Source organism: Arctopsyche grandis, chromosome 8 (genome assembly GCF_051622035.1).
Source record: "Arctopsyche grandis isolate Sample6627 chromosome 8, ASM5162203v2, whole genome shotgun sequence".
Taxonomy (NCBI): Eukaryota; Metazoa; Arthropoda; class Insecta; order Trichoptera; family Hydropsychidae; genus Arctopsyche; species Arctopsyche grandis.
The window spans coordinates 29,875,075-29,898,807 of NC_135362.1; the positions used below are offsets into that span (position 1 = coordinate 29,875,075).

At 37.7% G+C, this 23,733-nt stretch overlaps 3 protein-coding genes across 3 annotated transcripts in view; 2 read left to right on the plus strand and 1 right to left on the minus strand.

Annotated features, from left to right (window-relative positions):
• The window catches only part of LOC143916109 (uncharacterized), a 373,187-nt gene that overhangs the window by 21,181 nt on the left and 328,273 nt on the right, over window positions 1-23,733 (plus strand). The gene's annotated exons all lie outside the window — the stretch shown is intronic.
• Window positions 2,284-8,161, plus strand: Gmd (GDP-mannose 4,6 dehydratase). The gene is made up of 6 exons (XM_077437000.1): window positions 2,284-2,375; window positions 4,702-4,896; window positions 4,972-5,206; window positions 6,819-7,051; window positions 7,124-7,339; window positions 7,414-8,161. Exons 1-6 carry the CDS (start codon window positions 2,328-2,330, stop codon window positions 7,543-7,545), a joined length of 1,059 nt encoding a protein of 352 aa, XP_077293126.1. The 5' UTR covers window positions 2,284-2,327; the 3' UTR covers window positions 7,546-8,161.
• LOC143916074 (uncharacterized) lies at window positions 8,160-17,545 on the minus strand. The gene is made up of 9 exons (XM_077436963.1): window positions 17,408-17,545; window positions 13,646-13,750; window positions 13,497-13,577; window positions 13,323-13,415; window positions 13,153-13,242; window positions 10,850-13,082; window positions 10,609-10,755; window positions 8,919-9,071; window positions 8,160-8,833 (listed from the first exon to the last, which is right to left on the minus strand). The coding sequence occupies exons 1-9, from the start codon at window positions 17,453-17,455 to the stop codon at window positions 8,622-8,624; spliced, it is 3,162 nt and encodes a 1,053-aa protein (XP_077293089.1). The 5' UTR covers window positions 17,456-17,545; the 3' UTR covers window positions 8,160-8,621.

The window sequence follows — 23,733 nt, forward strand, 5'->3', positions numbered from 1 at the left end:
TTTCGCTTTGTGGGAGTGAAAAGATGTCATATGTAATAATACCCAATGAAACAAATTAATATACATTCAATATTTATTATGTATATATTATAATATTGTTACGTAGGGGTGGGTTCAGGATCCAAATGAAAGGTAAAAGTCGCTTCATAGCATTTATTCAACAATTCGAGAGGTCCACGTGGAACCACCGCTCACTCCAGAATAATCTGATCCACCGTGTGTACCTCCATATCCATTAATGTGTTTATTGTCTAGGCGCATAAAGGTCTACCCTGGTGAGTCTATCGTTTACGCACACACTCACCCAAGTCTGTGAGATCTCCGGCGTATACTTTTATGGGTATAGGGCGAGTGATACGACCGTGTTGGTAATGCGCAACTGTTTATTTCAACAGCCGGGGAAAAAGTAAGTGCTTACCGGCGAAGCACTGGCCAACCGATGGTTTTCGGTCAATACCTCAGGATTGGCATACTTTGTTCGGGCTCCCGTTAGTCCCGTTATAGGCTAATCCGGGGTCCCTATTCTTCACCTACGAATGCACTTAGACAGTGGATGCTATCCCTCATGTTCCCACGTTGCAATATCATTGAAATTAATATATTAATAAAAAAAACCTTTAAAATTTGACAATATAACATTTGGCCTATCATATATGTAGATATGGTAAACGGATCATTGCGTAAATTGCGATTGCGCGCACGACAATCGTTGCCACAAGAATATCTGGTACTCGAGTGTTCGTTAGTACGATATTTCGCGCGGAATTTTATAGTGCCAGATGTTCCGTGATCGAGATTTTAGTGACGTGCGCGCGAGATCGCTTTTTGCGGAATAATCACCGAATCATAAAATCTTGGCTAGTGTATTAAGCTTTCAAATAATCAACATTTAAAATAAAATCCATTTTCAGATACAACCAGAAGAAGGAATTTTCATTCCAGTACATGCAATTCATCATGATCCTCAATATTATTCCGATCCAAAAGTGACGTGCGTGAAATCGCTTTTTGCGGAATAATCACCGAACCGATGTTATTTCGGTTCGGTGATTACTGGTCACAGTCACTAAAATCTCTATAACGGAACATCTGGCAGCCGAAAAGTCCATCATACCGTTACGTATACTAAAAAGAGCCGCCGAGTAATTGCGATCGGATTAGGCCGGGTAGCGTCCTGAGAGACCGTGTGACCGGTATAAGTGGTTTCAAGGATTAGCGACAGGCTAAGTGCAAGTAAGCTAAACAATGGCGACCGAGTTGGCTGTTATTGGTCCTTTCTCAGAATTGACCTGTTCCGTGGGAGCGAATGTCGTGGGAAGACATATCCGTACGTGATCATAACAATAGTGTTACGTACGCCGCGGATTGAGCGAATTGCACTTAGACCAACGGATATCTGTTATCGGTTAACTAAGTGCATGCACTTACTTCCAAGGATTATATCTGGACTCTAAGTGCATTTAAGCTAAACAATGACCGTTATTAGACCCAATGTCGTGGAAATACATATCCGAATACGTGACTATACAACAGGTAAACAGATTAGGCGTCCTGAGAGATCTACCCTTTATAAGGCGGTACGTAGGCGATATAATTCATTCTGGACTGAACACTGGCAATACGTGTATCTCCTGAATCATCAATAAATGCTATGAGACGACTGTTGGCCTTTTACTTGGATCCTCCACCCACCCCTACGCAACAATAGGTAAACAAATTAGACGTCGAAGATGTCCTGAGAGATCTATCCCTTATAAGGTGATACTTAGGCGATATCATGTCATTCTGAACTGAGCACTGCCAGTGCGTGTATCTCCTTAATCATCAATAAATGCTGTGAAACGACTGTTGGCCTTGACTTGGATCCTCCACCCACCCCTACGCAACAATACTAACAATAACTATCATACTAACGAGAACTTGAGTGCCAAATATTGCGTATTCACGAGTTTAATGGCAAAAATTGTATTTGTGACCACCGCAATGTGACTAATAATCTAATTACCGTTATTTCGATTTCGATTTAATTATGTGTGAACACCTCGATATAAATTCATATTGACAATATATTATCCCAGTCACATCTAGCGAATCATTTCCAAAATATTTACCCATGCAGAAAATTAAAACGAATTAATCCATAATTAAAATTATAGCCAATTGTCAAAAAAACGATGAAACAAAACCGCAAAGAGGGCAACTTTGGCGGACGAGTTGTTTTAAAATGAGCTGTCAAGATTGTGACAGCTGTGCGGTGCGTGTGGCCACACTGACTACACTACACAGATACCGGCTACGATCGCCGGTCGTTCATTGAGTATCTGACAATGGATAATACACGTCGTGTCGCTCTCATCACAGGCATCACTGGACAGGTTGTCGCTCGTTTCCCCTCATTGTTTCATTTCAGATCAATCATTGCACAAAGTCTCAACTTCTATATCATCATTCGATCGACACTAAACGTTTTATTCATAACAATTTTTACACCTTGTATATGGATTGATTGAGTACGTTTCAGATAAGTAAAGCTGAGTTCTTACTATGAAACGTAAGCAATTGATAATCATTTTATATACATATATATATTGATTAATTCATTATAGATTTAATATGTTTGCTTAGCTGAAAAATTTTAATGTACTCTTTTTAAATAACAACCCATGCAATTTCATGCTTCTCCATATAATTTAATACTAATATTACTCATGTGGACTTATTCCACTATAAAATATTGCTAAATAACTGACTTATTTATGTACATATATACCTATCTTTCAGTTTAATGTGTTCTAAAAATTGTCGTAAAATCTTGATTTATCACGGTTTTTTTATGTGGTTTTGTTCGCTTTTAATTTGTGAATGGTTTCGCAATTATTTACTCGTCTTTTTAACCACTGATTCTTTGTATAGAAATGAATAAATCGAAAAACATTGTTTAATAATTGTGATTATTTTTATTTCATAGAACATTTGTATAGTTTCAATCCACAAGGTCGTGATCTCCCAAGTCTTGTTGCTCGTCTCCACCTTCCTCGGTATTCTGCTAGCCGAACGGCTTCATTCATAGATCCAATATTGACGTAGACCTGTCTTTAAAACCTTCCTCTTTCCTGAGAACTCTCTGCATATCCAGTCACAAGTAGTCTTTCCAAGCTATTCATCTCTCCTAAGTACTATACATATGTTCGAAGATTCCTCGAAGACAGAATGATGGCAGTCTATTGCTGATCTTAATTTCCCGGAAGACAGACTCATTAGTTCTCCTCATTTGTGTATTAAATATCACTTATTTTCAATCCTATCGTAATAAATTAGCGGAATTTATCTAAAAAAGGTTGCTTTTTTTTCTTGATAGTATTTTTTTAAAGGAAAAGTTATAAATTCTATTGAGAAATTGATGAATATTGCAAGAAAAATATGTTTTTAATTTAAACTTTTTAATAGTTATTTTTATCACAGAGCGAATCGTATCAAAGCCAACACTGATAAAAGTTTATACTGTAAGTTAGATAAACTCGTACTAAATAAACACGTCGATAGGTTTCTTGGTATTTTACTCGACAATAAATAAAATAAAAAATTCGGATGTGACCAACCCATGACTTGATTTATGTATTTGAGGAATATAAGGTCACAAAAAAAATCCGATAATTAAACATACATACATGAGAGCATTTTCGATACAAATTGGGCGCAAATGTAGGGAAACTTACACAAGACAAAAGTTCTACTTCCAGTTGTCGGATTTTGTTCGAAATTTTTTTATTACTTAAAATCACTATAATTATTATAAACATTAAATATCAAGAAAATAAAAATAATTTAAAAGCTCAAAATAAAATAATTAAATATTGTTTTAAAAAAAATACTCCTTCAAGTTTACGAATTCTGACCAAAACCTTATCAGCTCTAAGTTAGTACATAAATAATACAAATATAAATTTTCAGCTTGATACGTTCAGGGGTGTGGAAAGAATCGTGTTCACAACATTTTTGACTTTTCTAAAGAGGAAAAAATCCCACTTCCGGTTTATAATATTTAGTGATTATTTTTTGATTTTCATCACATCAATACAAGAATTATACTTGAATTTTTTCGTGACACATGTTTAAGGGGTTGAAAAAAATAGTGGAAGAAAAATCGAACAAGAGTAAACTGCCATTTCCAATTGTTGGATGCTTACCAAATTTTATACATAACTTGGTATTAGCTTAAACTTCTAGATATGAAATTTCAGTTCAATAGACCGTGAGTTTTCTGAGAAAAACCTCGATTCTCTAAAGTAAAAGTATTCAACAAATATTAGGGTATAAAATTTATAATTTCTATTACATGTGAAAAAATTTCAATCTGATTCGGTTAGCGGTTTGGGAGATAATTTAATTCAAAAACAAAAAAATGAGCACATTTCCGATCAACTTAAAAATTTAAAATCGTATTAACGGTATTCAAAAAATACACAAAAACACAGACATTTTTTCTAGATCATGAAAAAATGATCAGTGATCGATTCCGAGTTCGAATCAGTCAAAATCTCGAGTTCGAATTTTCGCATGATCACAAAACTTCATATATTGTTACTACATATACATAGATAAAGTAAAAACGATACAATAAAATTCATATTGTATCATTTTTTCTCATCGGTAGATATTTTCAAAATGAATTATAATGGAATTTTATTCGTCTTCTTTCAGGATGGATCATATTTAGCTGAATTCTTATTGGACAAAGGCTATGAAGTTCACGGGGTGATTCGCCGGTCCAGTTCCTTCAACACTGGACGCATACAACACTTATACGCCGACCCTCAAAGTCACAGACAGGGTCGTATGCAACTCCATTATGGTGACATGACAGATGGCAGTTGTCTCATGTCGATAATATCACAGGTTCATCAACACTTTCGCACGCACTACATAGATCATTTCTTCGACTGCTCTAATAACCGGTTTCTTCCAACATAGGTGAGGCCTACGGAAGTCTACAACTTGGCGGCGCAAAGTCACGTCAAAGTTTCGTTCGAGCTCAGCGAATACACGGCACAAGTGGACGCTTTGGGTACACTACGGTTGCTGGAGGCGATTCGAAGCTTGGGAGAACCTTACGCTCGATTCTATCAGGCTTCAACGTCGGAGCTATACGGCAGCGCTCCAGCTCCTCAAAATGAAAGCACACCATTCTATCCCCGATCGCCCTACGGTAAGTAACTTTCTAAACCAATCGAAACTTACAAAAGGCATGCATTTAATTGATCAGTAGTTTATTCAGCTTTTGATCATCAAAAATAACTAAATTGTCAGTAAATATTTCGAAATTATCAGTGAGTATTCTAAATGATTTGTAAGTATTCTAAATAATCTCCTTTGCCTTTAGGATATGATTGGAGAAGTTTGCACATTGAATCCCTTAAATTTGACGATAAAATGATGTTATATATAATACATATATACATTTGAAACATTTTATTTCTTACATATGTATTTTAAAAAACCTCGTTAATTCTAAACCGAGGGGGATCAAAATATAAAACAATAGGCGTGTATTTAATTGATCAGTAATTTATTCAGCTTTTGATTTCTAAATTATCAGCGAGTATTCTAAATGATCAGTACGCTGTGATCAGTTGACATATACTCAGTTATTAAACTGACCCAACCCTAACTTAGCCTAACCTGACCCTTAAATAAGTAAGTGTTGGCTGCTAAGTTATGTTTTTTTGTGAAAATATTGATGAAATAAAACGGCAAACGGACTACTAGTCATATGTGAACCAGTCACAGGACAACCGGTCGCTCTAGATCGGTCACACGTGATCACCCGTCACACTAAAACAGCTCACGAGAAAACTGGTCACACCCGAAAATTAGTCACGAAAAAACTGGTCACACCCAAAAATTCGACCAATTTTTAACTTTTGGGTGTGACCAGATTTTTCGTGACCAATTTTCGGGTGTGACCAGTTTTAGTGTGACGGGTGATCACGTGTGACCGGTTCACATTTGACTAGCAATCACCGAACCAATAAAACATATATTAAGATAAACTAAATGATCAGTTATTAAACCAAAATGATCAGATAATAAAATGAAACGGTCAATGATTATCATAAGATGATCAGTAGTATCATTTAAAAATGATCATTTCATTTTGACAGCCGGAAAATCGTCAGTGTTGCCATATCGCATTATGGCTCCTATTATTCATTATTCAGTCTCAGTGTTACACGCGAGAACTGAGACAGTGAGACCGCATATTAAAGTAAAAACGTGAAGGTAGACCGCATACTAAAGTGGCACCTCTAACCTGACCCTTAAATAAATAAGTGTTGGCTGCTAAGATATTTTTTGTGAAAATATTGATGAAGTAAAACTTAAAAAAATATATATATATATATATATATATATATATATATATATATATATATATATATATATATATATATATATTACAATGTGTTTGGATGGATATTACAGTGTGTGGACCATGAGGAGAGTGGGAATGGACAGTAGCGGGGCAACGCGCTATCATCCAACTGTCAAAAATTATAATTTCACCGAAAGAAAATCCTTTTTGCTCAGTATTTAAATAAAATACTGATCAAAAAGGATTTATTTACTGATAAAAAAATTATTATTTACTGATCGTTTATTATATTATACTGATCGTTTAGAATAAGTTACTGATCAAGTTTAAAATTAATTACTGATAAATTTTATTTTTTTACTGACCACTTTAACTTTACTTGACCACAACTAAATAATTTGTTGCCCTTCCAAAATGGTATCTTTCATTGTGTTTCCTTTCAATGTAGCTTGTGCGAAAATGTTCGGTTACTGGATCGTCATAAACTACCGAGAAGCTTACGGAATATTCGCATCGAACGGAATACTGTTCAATCACGAGTCACCGAGACGGGGCGAGAGCTTCGTCACGAGAAAGATCACCCGCGGCGTAGCTAAGATCCATCTCGGTCTATTGGATTATTTGGAGTTAGGAAATTTAGATAGCCAGCGAGACTGGGGACATGCCAAAGACTACGTCGAGGTTTTAACATACATACATGTTATAACTTAATAGTAAAAATGTATAAGTATTTAAAGATCTGTTGATTTGCAGGCCATGTGGATGATGTTACAGCAAAAACAGCCTGGCGATTATGTAATAGCGACAGGAGAGACTAGATCTGTGCGCGAATTTGTAGAAGCGGCCTTCAAACACGTAGGACGGTATATTAAGTGGGAAGGAAAAGGAGACGATGAAGTCGGTCGTGATTCCGAGACAGGTCAAATACGAATTAAAATCAATAAGAAATACTACAGGCCTACTGAAGTCGTAAGTATGATCTTTCTTATATGTACTTTAATGGAGTTATATCAGAATAACGTTTTGATAATGTAATTTTCAAGGATTTATTACTCGGTGACGCAACCAAGGCGAAGAAAGAGTTGAAGTGGACGCCCAAAGTGACCTTCGATGAATTAGTGAAGGACATGATGAATTCTGACATTGAATTAATGAAGAAAAATCCACAGGCATAACGTCGGCACTCGCTTGGGAATGTTCGGGTGTCGTTTATACGTTTGAAAGTGCACAAGTCTCAAATTATTTGCATTTATTTAGTCACGAGCGGAGTCAAATTCTAAGTGATTGATAAAAAACAATATTAATATATATATATATATATGTAATTAGTCTCTTTTTATTTATGAAAAAGTCAGTATAAATCATTACTTAAATTTAAGTCGTTTTATACACATTAATTTTTTGATTAACTTATTGACCAACTTAAAGTTTACTTGAAGCGAATTCTCCTGTTGTGATGATTCATATTTATTTACACGAAAATTGAAACTTGACGCAAAGAGCCAGTAATAAATAGCTGAAATTTTAAAACAAGCTTACAATTGAGTTCCACCATTTTAATCGTCGGCGAATCGTTACCCTAACTTGCACAAATCCATCTTGGTAAAAAAAAAACAAAACAATATTTGGAATTATTCCAAATTAATCGAGTTATGGTAACGATATATATATATACATATGTATGTAGGCTGTGTATTATTAAAAATACAATTCCATTTTTATTTTAGTTGTATATGCGTAAGTGTGATTGATTTCCATATACATATTTTTATAATAAAATATATTGTTTATAAAATAATTAAAAAACAAATGATATTTTATTTAAATATCCCGCATAATTTTCACAAGCAAAGTAACACATCCCAACTGATTCATACATTAGAATCAAACGACAAATATCAAATGATTGATATCACTAAAAATTTAAACGATGATATATAAAATATAACTAAACTCAACATTCTATAAACTAAACACTTAATTCGTTATTGTTTTGTACTTATTTGTCATATCACTGGTAATTTATACAAATTTTAATGCTCTACGGCTTTTCAGATGTATGTTACGCGGTAAACGGATTAATCCGCAAAATGCAATCTCGCGCAAGTCACTAAAATATCGATCACTGATTAGTACAATATTTCGCGTGGTTAGCTCTCGACTGGTGGAGTTTTGGGTGCCAGATACACCGTGATCGAGATTTTAGTGACTTGAGCGAGATCGCCTTATGCACAATAGTCACCGAACCGTGTTACACATTCAAACGGTGCTTCTGGAAATCAAGTGTTCTGGTGAAGACACCGACTGATATGGCCTCCACGGACAAGTGCGGCTCGGGCAGATTTTTGAATATATTTTTATCCTTATTGCAAGAAATGGTAAACGAGTTTTTCAGATTATTGTTCTTAACGTTACTCGGAAAGTCCTGATACGAACACACTCCCCCATTGCACTTGATAATCTCTGAAATTGATTAATTGGAATTACATTCACATATTGAATTCGGTTTGGTATTGCCTTTATTTAATATATGTATATATTTATATACCGTCCATTTCCGTTGGTGGTGGTAAGATCGATGGTGTGATGAATACCGTCCATCCTTTGAGGAACTTTTCTCTTTTCGTATTCCATAAGTTTTCGAATTTGAAAGAGTACTTCTTTTCGTATTCTCTGTCATTTATCAGATACTTTTTGGTATCTAAAATTAGTTAAACATATAATATTTAAATATTGATTTTCATTTTCAAACTAAAAGCCAAACGAACATTTTGGCTTTCAGTGTGATAATTTATTTATTTTACATATGTATATACCAGGAAGGCCTTACAGGTAAACCCCAATGCGCCTTCCTGGCCAATTAAAAACAATGCAGCATTTTTATTACCCAAGTCCATGAATTACGAGACACTGAAAACTCGCAAATTAACGAGACATCTATGAATTGTACATAAATTGTATTGTACATTAATCATACTCAAATAGTGGTGACATAGTAGGTAGGAAGGATTTTAGCCAATTTAATTGGGAACCGTTTCAACAATGAAATCAGAAAAATTGGCAAACTCTGATAGGAAACGATCGACCTGGAGTCACAAATATCCGAGTATGATCAGCAGCACTACATATATACTCAGAAAAATTCTTTTCAATCGAGATCAGCTCATGGGAAACCGGCGCCTCTAGGTGCTAGGCAGAAGCTTAACGACCGAGCTATGCTGCTGGCTAAATAATGTTTAGACGAGAACTTCTTAACCCTTTGAATGCTGACCAACGCCGATCGGCGTTTAGCCAACAAGTTCATGGGCCTTAAAAACGCCGATAGGAGTGGTATTTTGACATAGTAGGTAGGATGGCATTTAGCCAATTTAATGGAGGAACCGTTTCAACAATGAAATCAGAAAAATTGGCAAACTTTGATAGGAAACGATCGACCTGGAGTCACAAATATCCAAGTCTGACTAGCAACATTACACATACATATATTCAGAATAAATTCTTTTCAATCGAGGTTAACACACGGGATCGAACCCGGAGCCATGCTGCTAGCTTTATGAATAGAAACTGTCTTTAACGTGAGCTGCTGTGCTGTGCTGTAGCCATGAGCTACTGGATGGTATAAATATACCTTAATTTGTATTAAAACAGGTTGTTTACTTACTAAATTGACTAATATTCAAGATAAATCATCTTTGTATTTAAGGAGTTGTATTTTGAGCATGTACATACATACAATAGCTAACATAGCCTTTCCAGGTAGCATTGAAAAAAAAAGCATTGAACATAGATCGTGCAATCCGTGTCAATGTTTATAAAGACTGGTTTACACCAGAATTTATGAATTTACAACTATAGCAGAATTTCCCGATGGAAATACCTAACTTCTGAGTATTTCAGATTGTAGCTTGGCATTTAGATTGTGAGCATTACATCTTAACAATGAAGAAGATGGAACTAGTTTTGGAAAAATACATTCATTAATAGACTTGTTTCGTTTATTTTATATTGTTGCAAGATATATTAGAGTCTAAACACACCTTTAAAAAAAACTCGAAATCCTCGGCGGTAGTAATCTAGGGTTTGTTTGGATAAGCTACAGTTTTTATACCTGCTTTCTATTGGATTTCTAAATAGTTTTAGTTGGAAATATTGGCGAAATTTTTAGCGTGGTGGGCTTTCAACAGAAAAGACATCAGCACTCAAAGGGTTAATTTGAAATCAAGCATACATAAGTTTACCTAAAAGTCGGGAGCATCGGTCGCTGTCGATTAACCAACGAGTATTGACTATAGGAATCCCACGAGAAATGGACATCATCAATTTGAACGTGCGACTGAATTTCTCCACTACAAGAACGTCTCCGCCTTTTTGTACCACTTCCCCACCTGACAAAACAAAAAACAACATGTTTCATACGTGCAAATATCCATTTCGATTTCAAAACAATCGCATTCTGTGTATATTTTCGAAATGTAATACCTAATTTATTAATAATGTCTGCATGTTTTGCACCCAACGACCCGGTGACCATGATTTTTTGCAAAGGACTATGTTTATCATTCTGGATTCGAGATGAACTACGTAGACTGTTGGAAATTTTAGGCCGTTTTTCTTGCACGTCTTTGATGAGTTCTTCGCCTCTTCGTTTTCTCCTATCGGAATTATTGTTACACACAGAAGAAACAGTTTTTTTTTCATTTGATTTCAGCTCGAAATCTTTCGAACAATTCATTTTATTTTCTTTTTTTCTAGTTTCCATCTTATTATTTTTCGTACTTTCATTTCTATTAATTGATTTAGACGGTTTGATTGGTTCTTTTCGTTTTATTTTGGATTTATTGGGAATTTTGCTTTTGTAAGCAACGGGAGGACTATCTGTGATCTCATTCTCAGATTCAGAAGCTGACGAAGAATCGGGCACTATAGTATTTTTAAAAGACCGTTCGAGTTCCGGAGTGTCCGGCAGCTGCATGTCTAAAATAGAAAATGAGCTAGCCTTTTCAGGAGTACGATACTCCTCTTCCTTTTCCTCCGGAAACAAATAAGAATCGCTTATACTGTCTTGCGAACTTGAAATAAAATCATTTGAATTACTATTCTTGGAACCGCCGGGTTTATTTATAGAATTCGACCATTCAAATTTATTCAAAGATCGATGATTCGACGATGAATCTATCTGAGAACATAAATCGTTTTCTATATCTTGAGTACACCCGTAATAATTTGGTTTAGTATGTGGTGTGTTAGGCGGAATAATTTTCTGTACGGATTTCTTTTTGGGTGAAAGTATCTTCGGAATAGCAAACTCCACGGATTTAACAGGCGACATTTTTACAACAGATTTAACAGGCGACACTTTTACAACAGACTGGGACACTTGGGACGACTTCAAATCATTGTAAATATCTTGTGTGCACGGATAAAAAGGATTATCATCATCGTACATATTCTTTTGATCAATTGTATTGGCTTTATCAATATAATGAAATGTTTCGACGCGATTTTTCTCCATAGCACCACCACATTCTATATTAAACAAATCTTGTGTGAGACAGTTTTTTAATACCGTCTTACGATAGGTGTCTCGATCGTTTGCGACGACGGTTTTTTTTGCCATTTCCTGGGTTATAATCTGTGTTGGCACATCGTACAAATCCATCACGTCTGAACGTACAGTTTTACCTGGAATCGCCTGTGTTAACACCTGAGTTGGCGCTTCGTACAAATCGTCGATATTCGAGCGTACGGTTTTGTACGGAATTGGTTGTGTTAGTACCTGGGTTTGTGCTTCGTACAAATCGTCGATGTCTGAGCGTACGGTTTTGTATGGAATTGCTTGTGTTAGTACCTGGGTTTGCGCTTCATACAAATTGTTGATGTCTAGGCATACATTTTTTTCTGGAATCATTATTTGGGTCGGCGCGTCATATAAATCGTCATTCTCCAAAGCCATATTTCGTTTCATTTTGCCTAATCTTAAAACATTATCCATTATTTCTTTATTCCGATTGTTCCAGCTATTATGTGCAGGCTTTGAAGTTATTGTGTAATCTGGGTCGATTTGAGTCATGACTTCGTAAGGGTCTACTACATTTTTTGAATTTAAATTATGTGTATTGTTACAAGATGATTTTATATGATTATTCTGGCTTTGTGTTGAGACACTTTTCGGCAATTCTGTATGGATTTCAAATTCGTCGACGTCCGTCGAACTATCATCGTCCAATGCAGCTTCAAGTTCTTTTTTTTTTCTAGTGTTTTTGCTTGTCAAACTCTTCCGTTTTGAATCCACAGTGTCGTTCGTAAAAGAAGAATTGTAATCTAGTAACAAATTTTGAGATTCTTGATTATCTACAGTATTTTCAACCAACGGATCGAAACAAATTATTTCAGAATCATTGATTTCATCAACCAAACTCGCATTACCATTGAATTTTCTGCTTTTGCTAAGCGATCGACGGATAGATTTGCTTTTTAAAATGGGTGAAGTTTCAACTTGAGTCTCGACATTGTGTATATCAACTTGAGTCGCCATATCGTAAATGCTGTCAGCATTGTTCGTCTCGCCATTCAATAAATCATTCAAAGCATGTTCAACATTTTCGATTTTGCAATTTTTAGGAGGTGAAGCATATTTCATCGGCGGTGATATATTCGATGTTTGGCAAGTAAATTTACTGTTAACGTCATTGGTCATTTTAGTTGGGGATGTCTGAAAAATATAAAAAGCAATCTTAATAACAATACATGACAAATGTGTAATATCGGTCTAAGATTTATACCTTATTTATATAAACGCAACAAATAAGATTACTTATTTGAAGATAATCTCCATTTTTTAATTCACACGGTTCGAATGTTATAAGATTTTTCTGTAATTAAAAAAAATAATAATTATAGATTTAAACACAAGCACTTGGAAATAAATTTGAGTTAATCAAATACAACATACTGATGCTAGGCGTATATTTATTTTTGTGTCCATTTTTGTAATTGAAACGGACGATTTACTGATGGAAAACATTGCAAGCATTGCTTGCGGATTCTGTAAAAAATATAATGCACACATTAAAAGCAAAATAACGCAATTTTTCAACAATTTTGATCCTATATGGTGATATCTTACTATATTAGCATAATTATTGTTCACGGGATCAGGAGTCACGAGGGGAGAAATTGAAAGGGAAGAAACGCAAATGACATCCGGCTGCAAAAACAAATTAATTAATACATGCAAAACGCAGATAAACCACAATGCGAGTTAAAAACGATTACCTTATTTTGTAACGAGCTCTGCCGATCGGCTCTATTTTTATCATTATATAGAATGTGAATTCCATCGCTCATAAAATACTTTCGGCGATCGATTTCTAAAATGACCTAAAAATTATTTACATAAATGATTAAAAATTATTCTATATACACACACTTAGATACAAACGCATAATAATTTTGAAAAATTATTCTTAAAAACAAACAATTTGATGGACAGGAAGAACCCTATGGGCGAAAACACACTGAGTGGTACGTGTTTTTTTTGGATACTTTTAAACATGCGAAAAAAATCGCATGTACATGGTACACAGTCCCAAAAATCACCCCCTGGAATGTTTTCGGTAATATTTTATCATTGCTTGACAGTGATCGATTACGGTGAATCCCATATTTGAATAAATGTAGGAGAAACTTGTCGGTTGTATATGGATATGCATACACGTGCGACCTCTCAAACATATTCATTCTACACTTGCAACTGCACCCGAATTCGGTTTGGAGAACACCCACTGTTTACGGTCACAGCAGGAAGCTAAGAAAACGTGACATCCCATACCACTCAGTGTGTTTTCGCCCTAATGCGTCACAAGCATAGAAGTAGAATGCATAGAATGGTCATTGTTAACAAAAGTATCGTCTAAAAGCGAGCCATTTAAGAGAGACAAGAGAGAGAGAGAGACGATGTTTAGCAAACAATGAACAAACTCTGCCGCGAAAAAATATTAAATAAACAGAATACATGTAAGGAATGTCTTGCATCCACAGCCAGCACAAATATATAAGAACCAGCTGTAAATACAAAACATTCCCGTGAGGCCCGAATTTAAGAGAGAAGATCAAAATTCCACTCATACATTACATCCAATTATGAAAATAATGATGAGTGCAGGCTACCAGACAAATAAGTTAAAATAATCTGTGATAACCTACGCTCACTAAGATGGAAAATATCACATTCAGGCACGGCAGCAAAGATTTCATTGAGAAGTCGGATAGCTCTTGGAATAGGAGCCATCCGAAAAAGAACCGTGTGGTCAGGAAGTACAACCATCAAATGATGATGTCTACCACGCACATAATTATTAGGGACAACTGTTTCAGCAACGATGGGCATTACGAATCACCACATAGAAGCTGGAGAACAAAACGAATAAATGTGAAGTTTCTCCAAAGTTCAAGGGAATTGTGCCCCAAAAGGAAAGGAGTGGAGTAGAGATATGGGCAATACTCATGCTCAATCCCTAGAAAGTAATTTGCTTCATGCGGATTCCACACAATAGAATTATACTCTAGTTTGCTACTCACAAGCGTATTGAAAAGCAAGCGAGAAGACAAGGGGTTGGAGAATAACCTTGCATATCTCGAGACAAATCCGAGTCGACGAAAGGAAACAACAGCGACTGTCTTGATGCGGTTGTGAAAGATGATTTGAGGATCAAAATACTGTAAGTTAATTTCAGTAATGCAGCAAAGCGATTTAGAGGATATCACCAAGTGGTTAAATTGCGATGTGGCCCATTATGGATTCCAAGTTTGGAGTAAATTGGTGGTTTTGAGGAAGATCAACCATCCGAAGAGGAGATTCTCGTGGGTGGGGAATAATTTGAAGTTTTTCAATACTTAGATGTCGCCTTGAAGTGGTTTGGGAACCAAGAAGAATGTGACTCGAAGCATCTTATATCTTTAAAAGTATTCCGTGAATGAGCAGCTTCGAAAAGAATAGTTACCTTTAATAAAAAATCATTAAACGAATAGAAAAATCAAAGTCTGGATAATCGAGGTTCTAATTGTACTATTGAATGAGCATTCCTGTCGATTATATCTTAAATACTGTACCCACGGTTTTGATGCAATTACTCTTACTATTTTTTCCCTGTCTAAAAAATTAAGTCTATACCCTTCAGGTATAAACACAGATTACCTAAACACAATCTGCTTTAGGTCATCAACTTTAGAGAGTCTTTAATTAATATTATGTATTAGATGTATTATGAACATTTATAAGGATTGTAAATAGGTTTTTGAGCTCTTTTTCCTATTATGCTGTACATTAACATTAGAATAATATAATACTATGATTACTAACCAAATTAAATTAAATTGTAAAATAGAAAATGATCAGTAGATCAGTAGCTATTAAAATAGATATAAGATGTATTGTGAACATAATTTCGTAATAATAAAAAGTAAAGTAAAAAATTAATATTGAATAAATTTTCCGAACAAAGCTCAGTGTTTTATGGTGCTTACGGACTAAAGCAACGACGATTTTGGGCCAACTTTTTAACCAGCAGCAGCGTACAAAATATCGAAATAAAAATTAAATTTTAAAATTGAAATTAAATATCAAAATCAAGCTAAAGAGCGAGATTGTGCTAAAATTAGATCATCGTTGATGTTTTGAATTACAACAATGTTTTGAATTACGACGATACGCATTTAAAACCAGAGAAATATTATAATTTCTCTGCTTACGAGCGAAAAAAAATATTGTTAAAGTCGTCACGAGATGTTACTGTATTTCCACGTGGATGATCGATAAAAAAAAAACAATTCATAAAAAAACGCGGTGTCGGATGTCGGTGATTTGTCAAAGGGTTTTTTTTCTTTCGTCGAAATAAAATTAATAATCAAACATTATTAGATAAATTTTACCTCTGAAATGATTTAATTACTTGATTTATTTCGACGAGAGAAACAATTGAAGAATAAAAAAATCCGTTTGATGTGACCGACAACACCCCGGGTTAGCAAAATTCGTTGGATCACCCATACTAATACATGATATATTCTCAGTTACTGCGCATTACGGGGAAGTAAAAATAATAATTCTTTGATTTTTTTTCGATCTTAGTGCGTATCTTCGTAAGTCAAAACATCTTCGACAAACAAAAGTCGAGGATTACCTGTATGTGATTGTTGATGATCTAATTTTAGGTCAATCTCGAAAATTTATTTAAATTGTGCATGTTCTGTTTTAACTTTCAATATTTAATTTTAATATAATGATTATAATTTTATTTTGATACTTGAATTTAATTTTAATATAATAATAATAGTTTTAATTTTGATATTTAATTTCAATTTTTAAATTTAATTTTTATTTCGATATTTTGTACGCTACTGGTTTTAAAAGTTGGCCTGTGGGCCGTTCGTTGGCTTGGTGTTCATGTTATTATAAAAATCTTATTATTTTCTCAATCTTAAACATACTTATATACTTGTAAGTGAAAAAAAATAAAATCGCAGCTTTTAGACTCGAGCGAGTGAAGAATTATAGCTTATCTGTTGAGAAATACACTTACTGTATACCCATATAGACACTCAAGTTCATAGATAAGATATGTATGTATAATCTTGACGAGATATCGACACCCAATAAATTCTTGATATTCCAAGAAAACAGCGAGTAGACAATTTTAATAGCGCAAGCAACTAATTTATATGAAAAAAATATATTTAAATGTATTACTGTGATCATACAAAAAAAAAAAAAAAAATGATAGTTCATATCAATACTCATATGAATTGTTGAGTACACTTCAAAACTTGCATTATTATGATAGATGCGATTTGTATGAACGAGGCATTGATTTAAATATCAATGCGGTTAATGGTGTGACGTTTGGGGTGGCCAGGTGAAGCATGGTGGTTCCACCTTGGAATAATTCCGGTTTGGTGGTCAGTTGATATGCACTCGTCGAGTAAATTATGAAATTATGAAAGTAAAGGAATGCGGGGTTGGGGGGGCGTAGCGCTAACCTTGATCGGAGCGCCCGAGGAGACGCCAGCGTCGTTTGGGGGCTCCATGTGGGTGGGTGACAGCAATCGACGCGCCAAGCACTTTAAATATCACGGCCAAAACCTTCACCGCTTACGACCATTATTGTGTTTATGTTCCCGTCAGTGTTACAAGTCTCATAATTCTAACGTTTTTATGTGCTGCCTACTCGAAGTTTATTGAAATCTGTTGGGTCCATAGAAGTAGAATGCATAGAATGGTCATTGTTAACAATAGTATCGTCTAAAAGCGAGCCATCGAAGAGAGAGACGGAAAGTCAGAAGAGAGACAAGAGAGAGAGAGAGAGAGAGAGAGACGAAGTTTAGCAAACAATGAGCAAACTCTGCCGCGCAGAGTTTTTGTAGCAACATTTTTGGAGGCTGAGAGCGATTCTATGCATTCTACTTCTATGGTCACAATGGTCTACATAAGAAAACAAAAAATATGTATGTATATACAAGTACTGAGTGGTACGTGTTTTTTTTGGATACTTTTAAACTTGCGAAAAAAATCGCATGTACATGGTACACAGTCCCAAAAATCACCCCCTGGAGTGTTTTCATTGATATTTTATCATTGCTTGACAGTGATCGATAACGGTGAATCCCATATTTGAATAAATGTAGGAGAAACTTGTCGGTTGCATATGGATATGCATACACCTGCGACCTCTCAAACATATTCATTCTGCACTTGCAACTACACTCGAATTCGGTTTGGGGAACACCCACTGTTTACGGTCACAGCAGGAAGCTAAGAAAACGTGACATCCCATACCACTCTTGTGTGTTTTCGCCCTAATGCGTCACAATCATAGAAGCAGAATGCATAGAATGGTCATTGTTAACAAAAGTATCGTCTAAAAGCGAGCCATCTAAGAGAGAGACAAGAGAGAGAGAGAGAGACGAAGTTTAGCAAACAACGAACAAACTCTGCCGTGCAGAGTTTTTGTAGCAACATTTTTGGAGGCTGAGAGCGATTCTATACATTCTACTTCTATGGTCACAATGGTCTACATAAGAAAACAAAAAAAAATATATATACAAGAAAAAAATATCAAAAAAAAAGAATACATGTAGGGAATGTCTTGCATCCACAGCCAGCACAAATATATAAGAACCAGCTGTAAATACAAAACATTCCTGCGAGGCCCGAATTTAAGAGAGAAGATCAAAATTCCACTCATACATTACATCCAATTATGAAAATAATGATGAGTGCAGGCTACCAGACAAATAGGTTAAAATAATCTGTGATAACCTACGCTCACTAAGATGGAAAATATCACATTCAGGCACGGCAGCAAAGATTTCATTGAGAAGTCGGATAGCTCTTGGAATAGGAGCCATCCGAAAAACAACCGTGTGGTCAGTAAGTACAACCATTAAATGATGATGTCTACCACGCACATCTGATGTCTACCGAGCCATCGAAGAGAGAGACGTGTAGGAATCTCGTCGTCGTCATCGTCATCGAAACATTCGAGAATATTCCGCAACAACAAACTACATTCCCGAAAACCAGACGTCGTACACCTGCAGTCATTATATTAAACTCAAGCGGAACGCCCCTACCAGTCGAGTGGAACCAAAACGGTCGAAACACGCCGCCACCATTAAACCACATCGAGCGGAACGGCGCCAATCATTCCAGAAAATTCTACGCCTCGACAAAAGTGCATTCCTCGTTCACGCATCAACAACCACATGCGCTTACGCATCAACAACCACTTCCATCAATCGTTCCAGAAAATTCTACGCCTCGACAAAAGTGCATTCCTTTCTTACGCATCAACAAACCACCACCATCGGTCAGGCGATTCCAGAAACACTATAAAAGGAGGTACAACCCAAACAACGCCAGTCGACCCACAGCAGCAAGCGTCGACATACAGCTCCTGACCAGCCACCACTACACTACGCGGACTTGGAAGATCAACCAGCCGGACGAGCCAGCAACACACTGCCGTATCCAGAGACCTTCCGAACATAGCCGAACAACGAGCCAGCAACACACTGCCGCATCCAGAGACCTTCTGAACATAGCTGAATGCCGAGCCAGCGACACTCTACCATATCCAGAGACCGCTGAACGACATACTTTTGCCCACAAATACCATACCTTTGTACAACCATAGGCAAACAATAAAACTTTATAAAACTAGCACAACAGTGTTTCGTTAGGCCGGGATACGGTCAACACACATGTACCCCGCCTACATTGGTGACCCCGACGTGATCTACGCAACCTTCTGATCATTCAACAGCGCTGTCAACACACTTACCTACCCCGCCTACATTGGTGACCCCATCTTAGAACTACGCAGCCTTCATAGCAGTCAACAGCGCAGTCAACACGGCAGCCCATAGTGCAGCCTCCACAACAACCAACAGCCGCCACGACAGCAGTCAACAGCGCAGTCAACATAGCAGCCCACAGCGCAGCCTACATAGCAGCCCACAGCGCAGCCTACATAGCAGCCCACATCGCAGCCTACATAGCAGCCCACATCGCAGCCTACATAGCAGCCCACATCGCAGCCTACATAGCAGCCCACATCGCAGCCCACATAGCAGCCTACATAGCAGCCCACATCGCAGCCTACATAGCAGCCCACAGCGCAGCCTACATAGCAGCCCACAGCGCAGCCTACAAAGCAGCCAACAAACGCCACGACAAGGCAACAGCCAGAAGCCTTCACGCAACCGCAAGCTTCGAGCAACCACAAGCTTCACGCAACTGCAAGCTTCATGCAACCGCAGACTTCACGCAACCGCAGCCTACAACGCAGTCTACAACGCAGCCCTCAACGCAGACTTCAAACGCAGTCCGCTACATGTCCCCACAACTAGTGACCATGTCAAACAACTCCGCAGCTTTCGCCACAACAAGACGCAACCCGGAGACAACAACCAAATGGATCCACTACTGTTGATCCGCCAGCACCGCTCATCACACCTTCGATGATTCATCACCTCGATGAGCCCATGCAGGACGCCGCAGCCTGCACAACAGCACCGTCCAGACCGTCACAAACCTTCACTACCATTGTAACGACCGCAACAGTAACATGGTGTGAAAGTACATATGGACCAGCTACCAACACAACCCGCTGTTGAGTCAACCCACTCCAGCACAACCGGCGAAACAAATCGCCACTGAGCCAACTAGCTCCAACACAACACAGCCGCTGTCGAGACAACTAACTCCAGCACAATCAGCACAACGCCTGCACAACAACATCGTCCAGACCACCAACCTTCACTATCAACGTAGCCTAGACAGAATAAGCAACATGGTAGAAAAGAACAACTCGGACTGGTACGCAAAAAGAGACCCGCTGTCGAGACAACCGACTCCAGCACAACCAACGAAGACCAGCACTCAACGCACTTCGCTAACCAACAGTCTCCACACAAATCCCGCTGTCGAGACAACTAACTCCAGCACAACCAACGAAGACCAGCACTCAACGCACTTCGTCAACCAACGTTCTTCACGCAAGATCCGCTGTCGAGACAACCAACTCCAGCACAACCAACGAAGACCAGCACTCAACGCACTTCGTCAACCAACGTTCTTCACGCAAGATCCGCTGTCGAGACAACCAACTCCAGCACAACCAACGAAGACCAGCACTCGACGCACTTCGTCAACCAACGTTCTTCACGCAAGATCCGCTGTCGAGACAACCAACTCCAGCACAACCAACGAAGACCAGCACTCAACGCACTTCGTCAACCAACGTTCTTCACGCAAGACCCGCTGCCGAGACAACTAACTTCAGCACCACCAGCAAAACAGTCACGCGAATGACTCCACGCAGAACACAGCAGCCTGCACAACAGCACCATCCAAGCCATCACAAACCTTCACTACCAACGCAGCTCGCCCAAAATAAGCAACCTGGTAGAGAACAAGACTTGGACCGGCATGCAACACAAGACCCGCTGTCGAGACAACTTTCTCCAGCACAACCGGACAAACAACGACGCCATCGAGTCAATAGACTCCAACACATCAAGATTCCCACAAAATCACACACATCGCTAACACTCACCGGAGAGCCATGTAGGAATCTCGTCGTCGTCATCGTCATCGAAACATTCGAGAATATTCCGCAACAACAAACTACATTCCCGAAAACCAGACGTCGTACACCTGCAGTCATTATATTAAACTCAAGCGAAACGCCCCTACCAGTCGAGTGGAACCAAAACGGTCGAAACACGCCGCCACCATTAAACCACATCGAGCGGAACGGCGCCAATCATTCCAGAAAATTCTACGCCTCGACAAAAGTGCATTCCTCGTTCACGCATCAACAACCACATGCGCTTACGCATCAACAACCACTTCCATCAATCGTTCCAGAAAATTCTACGCCTCGACAAAAGTGCATTCCTTTCTTACGCATCAACAAACCACCACCATCGGTCAGGCGATTCCAGAAACACTATAAAAGGAGGTACAACCCAAACAACGCCAGTCGACCCACAGCAGCAAGCGTCGACATACAGCTCCTGACCAGCCACCACTACACTACGCGGACTTGGAAGATCAACCAGCCGGACGAGCCAGCAACACACTGCCGTATCCAGAGACCTTCCGAACATAGCCGAACAACGAGCCAGCAACACACTGCCGCATCCAGAGACCTTCTGAACATAGCTGAATGCCGAGCCAGCGACACTCTACCATATCCAGAGACCGCTGAACGACATACTTTTGCCCACAAATACCATACCTTTGTACAACCATAGGCAAACAATAAAACTTTATAAAACTAGCACAACAGTGTTTCGTTAGGCCGGGATACGGTCAACACACATGTACCCCGCCTACAGACGGAAAGTCAGAAGAGAGACAAGAGAGAGAGAGACGAAGTTTAGCAAACAATGAGCAAACTCTGCCGCGCAGAGTTTTTGTAACAACATTTTTGGAGGCTGAGAGTGATTCTATGCATTCTACTTCTATGGTTGGAACAATGTACAAGTTCACGTGAAAGTGTAAAAAAATTATTAAGAATTTTGAGCTACTTACTACACCTTTGAACTTTCATAATAAATAATCAGAAACATAAATAATAAAAAAAACTTTAATCCAATGGTATAGCTCAGTGATGAACGTATGCTGCTGCTAATTGAAAAAAAATGCGATATGTGGCAGATTTACTTTGCTCGGGGCCCAAGGGCCAAGGTGCAAAAATTTCTGTGGGCCCCCATATTTTTATTATATTTTATACCAGGAAGGCCTTATAGGTAAACCCCAATGCGCCTTATAACCATATTTTAGTTCGTTTATCAATTCCTTTCCAAAGTCACCAGTTAACATCAACGGTCACAACACTTATTTTACTGCTATCATTAGTACTACTGTTATAAATAGAGGTGGGACCGGAAGCGTACCGTTCATTGTTTATTTTCGCCGAGCATTGTTCATTTTTATGATGAACTTTTATTTTGGACTTAAGCTTTGTAGTTTGCTCTATTTCCTGGAAAATAGACCCAAAGTGCCCTAATTCCTGGAAAGAGCACGCTTCCGATCCTACCTCTAGTTATAAATATTATTATTACTTTTTGTTAATTTTTAATATTTAATTTTTGTTTATCTATATCAGTGGTTCTTAGCCTTGTTGGAGGTACTGAACCCCACCAGTTTCATATGCACATTCACCGAACCCTTCTAAATTAGAATCCTTCTTAAAGGTCTGTTCATACCTAGTCAGCACGTACCGACTTCAGCAGGTATCCGGCCGTACGAAAAGTATTCTTTGGTACATTTTGTATGGGTATATTCATACCAACCGTCTCGTTTACGCAACGGCAGGCTTACAGCAGTACCCGACATTTCCTGTTCATACCTTACAGCAACATCCGTTAACGTATCGTATCCGTTTTTTTGGCCATCGTGGAAATATACACGCGAATTATGTGCCATGAGTCTGCCGCTTTGCTGTTTTGGACCAATTATCGATAGTGACAGTTGACAGCTGTTCAATCTTTCAACATGGTTTCGGCGCAAATATTTAAAAAAAATTTGTCCATCATCCACAAGCTCCTTATACAGTGTCCAAAACTCTCCTTCGGTTTTTCTATTTTTTAACATGGGATGCACATCAAAACGCCTCCGTGCTTTTTTATTGCCTTCTTGAGCTTCTTCTTCCAACAACAGCGCGATTATACATAATTTTTCGTTCGATAAACGTCGAAACATTTTTGCTGACTTGTATTCTGACGCGTAGCTACGAATGCACGTGTATGCATTCATATTGCAAGTACTCGATAATACGACGTAAGCAATATTG

What these genes read in the sequence shown, in the direction of transcription:
- Gmd (XM_077437000.1), top strand. Translation starts at nt 2,328, where the DNA reads ATGGATAATACACGTCGTGTCGCTCTCATCACAGGCATCACTGGACAG. An exon ending in TCATGTCGATAATATCACAG is followed by an intron (nt 4,897 to 4,971) that starts GTTCATCAACAC and finishes CTTCCAACATAG; the next exon opens with GTGAGGCCTACGGAAGTCTA. An exon ending in CTATCCCCGATCGCCCTACG is followed by an intron (nt 5,207 to 6,818) that starts GTAAGTAACTTT and finishes CTTTCAATGTAG; the next exon opens with CTTGTGCGAAAATGTTCGGT.
- LOC143916074 (XM_077436963.1), bottom strand. Translation starts at nt 17,455, where the DNA reads ATGGAGCCCCCAAACGACGCTGGCGTCTCCTCGGGCGCTCCGATCAAG. An exon ending in AGAGCTCGTTACAAAATAAG is followed by an intron (nt 13,578 to 13,645) that starts GTAATCGTTTTT and finishes TTGTTTTTGCAG; the next exon opens with CCGGATGTCATTTGCGTTTC. An exon ending in GTTGCGTTTATATAAATAAG is followed by an intron (nt 13,083 to 13,152) that starts GTATAAATCTTA and finishes TATATTTTTCAG; the next exon opens with ACATCCCCAACTAAAATGAC.